General features: G+C 48.1%; 1 protein-coding gene across 1 annotated transcript in view; it reads right to left on the bottom strand.

The window, feature by feature from the left end:
- LOC139402735 (transmembrane protein 47-like) overlaps nucleotides 1-4,804 on the bottom strand; it is a 14,807-nt gene extending 10,003 nt beyond the window's left edge. Inside the window, exon 1 of the mRNA XM_071146644.1 lies at nucleotides 4,579-4,804. Coding sequence (XP_071002745.1) covers nucleotides 4,579-4,804 — 226 coding nt within the window. The remainder of the gene's footprint in view (nucleotides 1-4,578) is intronic.
- Nucleotides 4,805-13,005: the final 8,201 nt, after the last annotated feature.

Genomic DNA, 13,005 nt, shown 5'->3' with positions numbered 1-13,005 from the left:
TAATCTCCAGGCATTTGCCCCACTGGGAATTTGCAGCTCAAAGTTATGCTGCCTGCTGTCTGAAAGAGGGCAAACGTGGGAATTCAACAAAGACTCATTTCTAGAAACCAAAAGCGGAACGAAAAAGCCCCAGCTGGATTGGTGAGCTGGCGTGGAAAAAAATCCCACGCTTCCCAAAGCGCATCTCCAATGAGCAAATAAAGTTCCCCCTCCCCAAAGAGTTCCTCCACGTGTCATCTAGTCGTTCTGGAACAGTCCATATTCTAGTTTTAGATGATAAATGGATTCGTAAAGCTCAACTGTTTCACCGGGAGGTGAATTTGCAAGCCAGGCACAGGGGTGGGACATGGCTGAGGCAAGAAAAATACAAATTTTAAAGTAAATATTTGAGGTCTGTCTGATCGAGACGCTCTGCTTTTTTTTAATATTTATTTATTTATTTATTTATTTTACCCCTTTTTCTCCCCAATTTCGTGGTATCCAATTGTTGTAGTAGCTACTATCTTGTCTCATTGCTACAACTCCCGTACGGGCTCGGGAGAGACGAAGGTTGAAAGTCATGCGTCCTCCGATACACAACCAACCAAGCCGCTGCTTCTTTAACACAGCGCACATCCAACCCGGAAGCCAGCCGCACCAATGTGTCGGAGGAAACACCGTGCACCTGGCCACCTTGGCTAGCGTACACTGCGCCCAGCCCGCCACAGGAGTCGCTGGTGCGCGATGAGACAAGGACACCCCTACCGACCAAGCCCTCCCTAACCCGGGCGACGCTAGGCCAATTGTGCGTCGCCCCACGGACCTCCCGGTCGCGGCCGGTTACGACAGAGCCTGGGCGCGAACCCAGGACTCTGATGGCACAGCTGGCGCTGCAGTACAGCACCCTTAACCACTGCGCCACCCGGGACTCTGATGGCACAGCTGGCGCTGCAGTACAGCGCCCTTAACCACTGCGCCACCCGGGACTCTGATGGCACAGCTGGCGCTGCAGTACAGCACCCTTAACCACTGCACCACCCAGGACTCTGATGGCACAGCTGGCGCTGCAGTACAGCACCCTTAACCACTGCGCCACCCGGGACTCTGATGGCACAGCTGGCGCTGCAGTACAGCGCCCTTAACCACTGCACCACCCAGGACTCTGATGGCACAGCTGGCGCTGCAGTACAGCACCCTTAACCACTGCGCCACCCGGGACTCTGATGGCACAGCTGGCGCTGCAGTACAGCGCCCTTAACCACTGCACCACCCAGGACTCTGATGGCACAGCTGGCGCTGCAGTACAGCACCCTTAACCACTGCAACACCCGGGACTCTGATGGCACAGCTGGCGCTGCAGTACAGCGCCCTTAACCACTGCACCACCCAGGACTCTGATGGCACAGCTGGCGCTGCAGTACAGCACCCTTAACCACTGCGCCACCCGGGACTCTGATGGCACAGCTGGCGCTGCAGTACAGCGCCCTTAACCACTGCACCACCCAGGACTCTGATGGCACAGCTGGCGCTGCAGTACAGCGCCCTTAACCACTGCACCACCCAGGACTCTGATGGCACAGCTGGCGCTGCAGTACAGCGCCCTTAACCACTGCAACACCTGGGACTCTGATGGCACAGCTGGCGCTGCAGTACAGCGCCCTTAACCACTGCAACACCCAGGACTCTGATGGCACAGCTGGCGCTGCAGTACAGCGCCCTTAACCACTGCAACACCTGGGACTCTGATGGCACAGCTGGCGCTGCAGTACAGCGCCCTTAACCACTGCAACACCCAGGACTCTGATGGCACAGCTGGCGCTGCAGTACAGCACCCTTAACCACTGCGCCACCCAGGACTCTGATGGCACAGCTGGCGCTGCAGTACAGCGCCCTTAACCACTGCAACACCCGGGACTCTAATGGCACAGCTGGCGCTGCAGTACAGCGCCCTTAATCACTGCAACACCTGGGACTCTGATGGCACAGCTGGCGCTGCAGTACAGCGCCCTTAACCACTGCAACACCCAGGACTCTGATGGCACAGCTGGCGCTGCAGTACAGCACCCTTAACCACTGCACCACCCAGGACTCTGATGGCACAGCTGGCGCTGCAGTACAGCGCCCTTAACCACTGCACCACCCAGGACTCTGATGGCACAGCTGGCGCTGCAGTACAGCACCCTTAACCACTGCACCACCCAGGACTCTGATGGCACAGCTGGCGCTGCAGTACAGCACCCTTAACCACTGCAACACCCGGGACTCTGATGGCACAGCTGGCGCTGCAGTACAGCACCCTTAACCACTGCAACACCCGGGACTCTGATGGCACAGCTGGCGCTGCAGTACAGCACCCTTAACCACTGCGCCACCCAGGAGGCCCTCGCTCTGCTTTTTTTAACACCACATTCAACCAAACAAGTCCTGCTCTGGTTTGATCTGGACTATGGCCTGGTTGTGTAGTCAGGAGCTGCAAGGAAGGACATAGGAGAGATATAAAGGACATAGGAGAGATGTAAAGAAGGACATAGGAGAGATGTAAAGAAGGACATAGGAGAGATGTAAAGAAGGACATAGGAGAGATGTAAAGAAGGACATAGGAGAGATGTAAAGAAGGACATAGGAGAGATGTAAAGAAGGACATAGGAGAGATGTAAAGAAGGACATAGGAGAGATATAAAGGACATAGGAGAGCTGTAAAGAAGGACATAGGAGAGATGTAAAGAAGGACATAGGAGAGATGTAAAGAAGGACATAGGAGAGATGTAAAGGACATAGGAGAGATGTAAAGAAGGACATAGGAGAGATGTAAAGGACATAGGAGACATGTAAAGAAGTACATAGGAGAGATGTAAAGGACATAGGAGACATGTAAAGAAGTACATAGGAGAGATGTAAAGGACATAGTAGAGATGTAAAGAAGGACATAGGAGAGATGTAAAGAAGGACATAGGAGAGATGTAAAGAAGGACATAGGAGAGATGTAAAGAAGGACATAGGAGAGCTGCAAAGAAGGACATAGGAGAGCTGCAAAGAAGGACATAGGAGAGCTGTAAAGGACATAGGAGAGATGTAAAGGACATAGGAGAGATGTAAAGGACATAGGAGAGATGTAAAGAAGGACATGGGAGAGCTGCAAAGAAGGACATAGGAGAGCTGTAAAGAAGGACATAGGAGAGCTGTAAAGAAGGACATAGGAGAGCTGCAAAGAAGGACATAGGAGAGATGTAAAGAAGGACATAGGAGAGCTGTAAATAAGGACATATGAGAGCTGTAAAGAAGGACATAGGAGAGCTGTAAAGAAGGACATAGGAGAGATTTAAAGAAGTACATAGGAGAGATGTAAAGAAGGACATAGGAGAGCTGTAAATAAGGACAGGAGAGCTGTAAAGAAGGACATAGGAGAGCTGTAAAGAAGGACATAGGAGAGCTGTAAAGAAGGACACAGGAGAGCTGTAAAGAAGGACATAGGAGAGCTGTAAAGAAGGACATAGGAGAGCTGTAAAGAAGGACAGGAGAGCTGCAAAGAAGGACAGGAGAGCTGTAAAGAAGGACACAGGAGAGCTGTAAAGAAGGACACAGGAGAGCTGTAAAGAAGGACAGGAGAGCTGTAAAGAAGGACAGGAGAGCTGTAAAGAAGGACAGGAGAGCTGTAAAGAAGGACAGGAGAGCTGTAAAGAAGGTTGGGGGAGCTGCAGCTGGCCCAGAACAGAGCAGCACCTCTTGCCCTTCACAGTAAACAGAGGGCTAATATCAACAAGATGCATTCCAGTCTCACTTGGCTTAAAGTAGAAGAAAGATTGACTGTGACACTTCTTGTTTTTATGAGAAATATTACTGTGATGAAAATACCAAATTTTCTGTATCATCAAATAACATAGTTCTGACTGACATGCCCCACCAGACAGTATTGTATAGAGCCATGGTTACACGGAACCCACCTCCATTAAAAATGTACCAAGCAAAACATCTTTAAAACAACACCTCACAACACAACGCCCCTCCCCTACCTGACCTAAATAATTGGTCTATGTAAAATCATATGGTTGTCCTGAGTGGTTTACAGCACAGGTCCTTGTGTATTTCTACATTGATTTTAAACGGATGTCATTCTGTCCCCGAGCTGCTCTGGTCTGTTTGGAGCCCAGGAAGAGTAGCTGATCCAAATCAAATCCTAAAATGAGCCTGTCTGCTTAGTAAATAAAAGCACAAACATAGACTGTCTTCGACATAAAGAGAAGCAGCCGTTCTGTGTGGACCCGCCAGGGAGCGGAGAGGTGCTTGTGGAAATCAGCGTCAAACTAATGACGGAGGGACGGAGAAGAAAGGAGCACCGGGCAGTCAGAGAGAGAGAGACTCCCACAAGAGATGCTTTGTCATGGCGACAGGACTTAACTGAATCTCCGTAAAGGCACAACTTACTGCACCTATGCAGACTATACACCAGCCTCTCAATTCCCTCTTTAGAGCATCAATATTATCATAGGTTAGACTATGTATGAATGGAAACCAATAACCACAAACAATGCAAGGTGAATCCTGCGCTATAATTAGTTGGTTAGGCTACAGATGACGGCCGCGCCACTGGTTCTCACCCACCTGCCTCCAGCGTGCTGTTGCACTGCCAGATCTCAGACGACGCTGCTTTCCAGCACGCCTCCCACAGTGAGAAGCAGTACTGGTCGTCGGCGGTCACCCATGCCGGGCTCATCACGGCTCCAACGTCTAAACACAGCGCCAGGAACACGCACACCAGTCCCACCAACTTCAAAGGCGTCAGCGCCGAGACGCGCACCTCCTCTGTCTCGCTAACAGACGAAGACATTGTTGCAGGTTTCCGCTGACTGGGAGACTCGCCAGGGCGTTATGCTGCTGTCTGATATCGCGTTGTGGCTTCTAGAATTCCCCCAATGATCCGTGTTTACATGTAGAATCTAAAGGAGTCACTGGAGATGAGAGAGTCTGGGCTCCCACCGCTACCGCTCTGCCGCTGCGCTGTAGCTGATGATGATGATGATGCCAGTGCAGCGCACCGGCGCTTCCGTTCCAGTAGTGACGTAATGACATCGCTGCCTGAAAATTCTCTCCAAGATACACCGGGTCTTCAGGGTCTTTTTGAGTCTCTCTCTCCACAAATCGCTGGTCTTACATTAGAAAGTGAAAGCTGGCAAGGGAAATCTATGTGAGTGTCTCTGCATCAGTGATAGTGACAGTGTGATTGCAATTACTCCATTGACAGGCCAGAGACTGAAGACTGCTGACTCCATTGTTTTTAGCCAGGGGAGAAAAGTCATTGCTTCAGCATTAAGACTCCCAAAGACACTGCAATAAACATGCACTCACTTCGAATTAGACACACAAACAGGCAGAGAAACAGGTTGGCAGGCAGGCAGCCAACAGACAGACAGGCAGGCAGCCGACAAAAAGGCAGGCAGGCAGCCGACAGACAGGCAGGCAGCTGACAGACAGGCAGACAGAAAGGTAGGCAGCCGACAGACAGGCAGGCAGCTGACAGACAGGCAGACAGACAGACAGACAGACAGACACTGCATGTACCAATATACAGTATATGCAAAAATCTATATATTGCATATAACTTGTTACTAACATGAGAATGGTAATAGGGCCTCAGATTTACATAAGTAGGCCTGTCACACTGGGTCCTGTCACACTGGGTCCACTAAGAATACTGTGAGTCTCCAGTCTACTTTTAACTGCCTATTGTTCCAGAGTTGGGAGTTTGAAGTTTCTCTCAGTAGTTTCTTCACTCTCTTCCCCTGGCTCCCATGACAGCCAGGCAGCAGCACCTGCTGTGAACAGTCTCATAATGGGAGTTATTAGGATCCTGCATTAGCATATCTCATATCCTGCTGCCTGCCTGCCTGCCTGCCGTCTCAGTCTCACTCTACCTGGCTCTGTTTCTGTTTCAATAGACTGTCTGCCGAGGAAAGGTGCAAAATGGGTTTGCAGCTTACTTATTGTCATTATAGAGACACACACACACACACACACACACACACACACACACACACACACACACACACACACACACACACACACACACACACACACACACACACACACACACACACACAGAGAGAGAGAGAGAGAGAGAGAGAGCAATAGCTGTGGATTAAGGGAAGGAATCATCAGTGAGTCACCTAATGGCTTGAGGATAAATCAATAGAGACAGAGCCCTGGAGACCACAATGCATCTGGATAAACAAGCAGAGAACTAGATGGAGCCCTGGAGACCACAATGCATCTGGATAAACAAGCAGACGGAGCCCTGGAGACCACAATGCATCTGGATAAACAAGCAGAGAACCAGACGGGGCCCAGGAGACCACAATGCATCTGGATAACCAAGCAGACGGAGCCCTGGAGACCACAATGCATCTGGATAAACAAGCAGACGGAGCCCTGGAGACCACAATGCATCTGGATAAACAAGCAGAGAACTAGACGGAGCCCTGGAGACCACAATGCATCTGGATAAACAAGCAGAGAACCAGACGGAGCCCTGGAGACCACAATGCATCTGGATAAACAAGCAGAGAACCAGACGGAGCCCTGGAGACCACAATGCATCTGGATAAACAAGCAGAGAACCAGACGGAGCCCAGGAGACCACAATGCATCTGGATAACCAAGCAGACGGAGCCCTGGAGACCACAACACATCTGGATAAACAAGCAGAGAACCAGACGGAGCCCTGGAGACCACAATGCATCTGGATAAACAAGCAGAGAACCAGACGGAGCCCTGGAGACCACAATGCATCTGGATAAACAAGCAGAGAACCAGACGGAGCAGAGCCAATAAAGCACTGCCACTTACCTACTGCAGCACCACTGACAAACAGATAGAATTCATCTCATACCTACCTACTGCAGCGCCACTGACAAACAGATAGAATCCACCTCATACTTACCTACTGCAGCACCACTGACAAACAGATAGAATCCACCTCATACTTACCTACTGCAGCACCACTGACAAACAGATAGAATCCACCTCATACTTACCTACTGCAGCACCACTGACAAACAGATAGAATCCACCTCATACTTACCTACTGCAGCACCACTGACAAACAGATAGAATACACCTCATACTTACCTACTGCAGCACCACTGACAAACAGATAGAATTAATCTCATACTTACCTACTGCAGCACCACTGACAAACAGATAGAATCCACCTCATACTTACCTACTGCAGCACCACTGACAAACAGATAGAATCCATCTCATACTTACCTACTGCAGCACCACTGGCAAACAGATAGAATTCACCTCATACTTGCCTACTGCAGCACCACTGACAAACAGATAGAATCCATCTCATACTTACCTACTGCAGCACCACTGGCAAACAGATAGAATCCATCTCATACCTACCTACTGCAGCACCACTGACAAACATAGAATACACCTCATACTTACCTACTGCAGCACCACTGACAAACAGATAGAATACACCTCATACTTACCTACTGCAGCGCACTGACAAACAGATAGAATACACCTCATACTTACCTACTGCAGCACCACTGACAAACAGATAGAATACACCTCATACTTACCTACTGCAGCGCACTGACAAACAGATAGAATCCACTTCATACTTACCTACTGCAGCACCACTGACAAACAGATAGAATCCACCTCATACTTACCTACTGCAGCACCACTGACAAACAGATAGAATTCATCTCATACTTACCCCCTTTTGCAGCACCACTGACAAACAGATAGAATCCACCTCATACTTACCTACTGCAGCACCACTGACAAACAGATAGAATCCACCTCATACTTACCTACTGCAGCACCACTGACAAACAGATAGAATACACCTCATACTTACCTACTGCAGCACCACTGACAAACAGATAGAATCCACCTCATACTTACCTACTGCAGCACCACTGGCAAACAGATAGAATCCACCTCATACTTACCTACTGCAGCACCACTGACAACCAGATAGAATCCACCTCATACTTACCTACTGCAGCGCCACTGACAAACAGATAGAATCCATCTCATACTTACCTACTGCAGCACCACTGACAAACAGATAGAATCCACCTCATACTTACCTACTGCAGCACCACTGACAAACTTGCTAGAGTAAATTATTTAAAGGAGTCCATTTATAGAGTCTTAAAGCTAAGTAAACAAGAGTACGTATATTTCATTCACGTTCTCTAACGTTAGCTAGATCTCCTAGTAGTACTGTTGTGATAATTACGTTCATTGTGTTGTGTAAGAGTTAAGGGCCATCCACCAAACCAATAACTACAAGGATAACTATGATTAACTAGGCTACATAACTATACAACGTTGGTGAGCATCGACACTAGAGGACATTTGATCGTTTGTCGTTCTACAGTCCTGCACCTGTCAATCAACTGATCAACGCATCCTACTGCACACTGCCTATTTATAAGGTGGTAACGTAAAACCATTCATGAGGTCTCTAGTACACAGATACAGGTTCAGACCATTCATTAGGTCTCTAGAACACAGATACTGGTTCAGACCATCCATGAGGTCTCTAGTACACAGATACTGGTTCAGACCATTCATGAGGTCTCTAGTACACAGATACTGGTTCAGACCAGTCATGAGGTCTCTAGTACACAGATACTGGTTCAGACCATTCATGAGGTCTCTAGAACACAGATACTGGTTCAGACCATTCATGAGGTCTCTAGTACACAGATACAGGTTCAGACATTCATGAGGTCTCTAGAACACAGATACTGGTTCAGACCATTCATGAGGTCTCTAGAACACAGATACTGGTTCAGACCATTCATGAGGTCTCTAGAACACAGATACAGGTTCAGACCATTTGGTGCTTTCACGGTGTGTTCATTGTCATAGTCACAACTGCAAATAATACTTAAATTTACATGTAGGCCTAATGAGAAATAATGTAGTAACTTGTATTTAAATGTCGCAACTCAACAACAAACGCCATTTAGCATGCGTATCTTTTATAGAATATCATTGCCTCGTTGCTCAAGTGGTTTGTGAATGATTTCCATTTTTCTAATGGTTATCAATTCCTTTGGGTCTAATTTTCCACTGTGTTCATCTCTACATGTCCTGTGCAATTATTTGCAAAGCAACAATGTTTTCATAACCGGCCAAAAGTCATCAATCACACCAATGCACTTTCTCTCCTCAACTTTCACCGAAATGCATTTGCTGTAGGCCTGTTTTACATTCAGCAATTAGTAAAAGAAAGCCTGCTTCTTTCCCCAAATAGGCTATTAGTCTTAGTATTTAAAAAGTAGTCAAATAAATGTCCTATAGCTTTCCTGGGATTTCACGAGAAGAGGAATGGCCTATTGCGTAGCGGTAGTCTTGCGTTGCATATAGCCTATTGCGCAGCGGTAGTCTTGCGTTGCATATAGCCTGTTGCGTAGCGGTAGTCTTGCGTTGCATATAGCCTGTTGCGAACGGGAACAGCTGGAAGAGAGAGATTAGTGATGTGTAGTGGAAGTAAGAAGCTGAATATCAGCCAGATATTATGACATTCATTAGCTAAATATTAGGTATATAGGCTAAATATTAGGTATATAGGCTAACTATTAGGTATATAGGCTAAATATTAGGTATATAGGCTAAATATTAGGTATATAGGCTAAATATTAGGTATATAGGCTAAATATTAGGTATATAGGCTAAATATTTACCTGGCAAAGTGCAAGAAAAGAAAGTGCCCAGATTGTGAAACGGCTGATCTGTAGGTCGTTCCTCCAGGCTGCGCTCTGTGTTCCTCCAGGCTGCGCTCTGTGTTCCTCCAGGCTGCGCTCTGTGGTCCCCGGGCTGCGCTCTGTGGTCCTCCAGGCTGCGCTCTGTGTTCCTCCAGGCTGCGCTCTGTGGTCCTCCAGGCTGCGCTCTGTGTTCCTCCAGGCTGCGCTCTGTGGTCCCCGGGCTGCGCTCTGTGTTCCTCCAGGCTGCGCTCTGTGGTCCCCGGGCTGCGCTCTGTGTTCCTCCAGGCTGCGCTCTGTGTTCCTCCGGGCTGCGCTCTGTGTTCCTCCAGGCTGCGCTCTGTGTTCCTCCAGGCTGCGCTCTGTGTTCCTCCAGGCTGCGCTCTGTGGTCCCCGGGCTGCGCTCTGTGGTCCTCCAGGCTGCGCTCTGTGTTCCTCCAGGCTGCGCTCTGTGGTCCTCCAGGCTGCGCTCTGTGTTCCTCCAGGCTGCGCTCTGTGGTCCCCGGGCTGCGCTCTGTGTTCCTCCAGGCTGCGCTCTGTGGTCCCCGGGCTGCGCTCTGTGTTCCTCCAGGCTGCGCTCTGTGTTCCTCCGGGCTGCGCTCTGTGTTCCTCCAGGCTGCGCTCTGTGTTCCTCCAGGCTGCGCTCTGTGTTCCTCCAGGCTGCGCTCTGTGTTCCTCCAGGCTGCGCTCTGTGTTCCTCCAGGCTGCGCTCTGTGGTCGCCGGGCACGCAAAGCTCCACTATTGATTAAGCGTAGGCCTACATTTTTAGACAAGACAATTATTATACCTGGGCTACAGCAACACAGTGCAACGAGGAATGTATTATTGTTATCAAGTGAGTGCATAATTATTGTTCATCGGCTGTAAACTGCAGTGATGTAGACTAATTTAAATAACTGCTCAAACGTCCTGTTTGGTTTCATGACGAGATAACTGGCCTACAGCCTAGGCCTGACTATGCAACCATTTGGATCAGTTTGGGTTTATCTTTGACAGTTTAGAAGGACAAGAAAGGCACACTACATGACCAAAAGCATGGTGACAACTGCTCGTTGAACATCTCCTTGCAAAATCATGGGCATGAATATGGAGTTGGTTTACCCCTTTCCTACAACAACAGCCTCCACTCTTCTGGGAAGGCTTTCCTATAACAACAGCCTCCACACTTCTGGGAAGGCTTTCCTATAACAACAGCCTCCACTCTTCTGGGAAGGCTTTCCACGAGGTGTTGGAACATTGCTGCTGGGACATGCCTCCATTCAGCCACAAGCGCATTAGTGAGATAGGGCACTGATATTGGCCTATTAGGCCTGGCTCGCAGTCAGCGATCCAATTCATCCGAAAGCTGTTCAATGGGGTTGAGGTCAGGGCCCTGTGCAGGCCAGTCACGTTCTTCCACCCTGATTTTGACAAACCATTTCTGTATGGACCTCGCTTTGTGCACGGGGGTATTGTCATGCTGAAACAGGTCATATATGAGGTCATATATGTGCTACAGTCATTCCAGTCATTCCTCACAGAAAACATCTATATAACATCTATTTAACATCTATATGACATCTATATAGGGCTGAATGCATATTTTTTTTGCGTCTCAGGTTACGTATTTTCATGTAGGTTACAGTATCTTCAGGGATCCTCTCAGTGGGGAGTGACTGCACCGGAGACTATTGCTGTCCACTATCTTGTGCTGAAAACCAGAAGTCCGATTCCTTCGCTGTCCATGGTGCTGATTCGGTGCACGCACACAGACACACACACAAGCAACAAACATCCACGTTTTTGGGGATTAACCCAAACCCGAACAACGAAACCTTAACCCAAAACCTTAACCCCTAACACTAACCTTAACCCCTAACCCTAACCTTATCCCCTAACCCTAAACCTAACCTTAACCCTAACCTTAACCCTAACCCCTAACCTTAACCCTAACCTTAACCCCTAACCCTAACCTTAACCCTAACCTTAACCCCTAACCCTAACCTTAACCCCGAACCCTAACCTTAACCCCTAACCTTAACCTTAACCTTAACCCTAACCTTAACCCCTAACCCTAACCTTAACCCCTAACCTTAACCTTAACCTTAACCCCTAACCCTAACCTTAACCCTAACCTTAACCTCTAACCCCTAACCTTAACCCTAACCCTAACCTTAACCCCTAACCCCTAACCTTAACCCTAACCTTAACCTTAACCCCTAACATTAACCTTAACCTTAACCCCTAACCTTAACCCTAACCTTAATCCCTAACCCCTAACCTTAACCCTAACCTTAACCCCTAACCTTAACCTTAACCCCTAACCTTAACCTTAACCCCTAACCTTAACCCTAACCCTAACCTTAACCCTAACCTTAACCTTAACCCCTAACCCCTAACCCTAACCTTAACCCTAACCTTAACCCCTAACCCCTAACCTTAACCCTAACCCTAACCTTAACCCCTAACCCCTAACCTTAACCCTAACCTTAACCTTAACCCCTAACCTTAACCTTAACCTTAACCCCTAACCTTAACCCTAACCTTAACCCCTAACCCCTAACCTTAACCCTAACCTTAACCTTAACCCCTAACCTTAACCTTAACCCCTAACCTTAACCCTAACCCTAACCCTAACCTTAACCTTAACCCCTAACCCCTAACCTTAACCCTAACCCTAACCTTAACCCTAACCTTAACCTTAACCCCTAACCCCTAACCTTAACCCTAACCTTAACCCCTAACCCCTAACCTTAACCCTAACCTTAACCCCTAACCCTAACCTTAACCCTAACCCTAACCCTAACCTTAACCTTAACCCCTAACCCTAACCTTAACCCTAACCTTAACCCCTAACCCCTAACCTTAACCCTAACCCCTAACCTTAACCTTAACCCCTAACCCCTAACCTTAACCCCTAACCTTAACCCCTAACCCTAACCCTAACCCTAACCCCTAACCTTAACCTTAACCCCTAACCTTAACCCTAACCTTAACCCCTAACCCTAACCCTAACCTTAACCCCTAACCTTAACCTTAACCCCTAACCTTAACCTTAACCTTAACCCCTAACCTTAACCCCTAACCCCTAACCCCTAACCTTAAAGTGGAACTGACAGCATTTTAGCAACATGAATCCTATTAAAACATGTTCATAAACACCCCCAGGAAGAATATTACACTTTTGTTTTGACATTTTCTGATGAGCGACCACTTAGATATGGTCATTTTCACATTTTCATAAATTCTTAGAGTGTTTGGGAACTGACGTACACTAAGGCATTCGTGAATATTCTATAGCAATATAGAGGG

The sequence above is a fragment of the Oncorhynchus clarkii genome, unplaced genomic scaffold, assembly GCF_045791955.1.
Source record: "Oncorhynchus clarkii lewisi isolate Uvic-CL-2024 unplaced genomic scaffold, UVic_Ocla_1.0 unplaced_contig_3571_pilon_pilon, whole genome shotgun sequence".
Taxonomy (NCBI): domain Eukaryota; kingdom Metazoa; phylum Chordata; class Actinopteri; order Salmoniformes; family Salmonidae; genus Oncorhynchus; species Oncorhynchus clarkii.
This window is presented reverse-complemented; position numbering and strand designations above follow the sequence as displayed.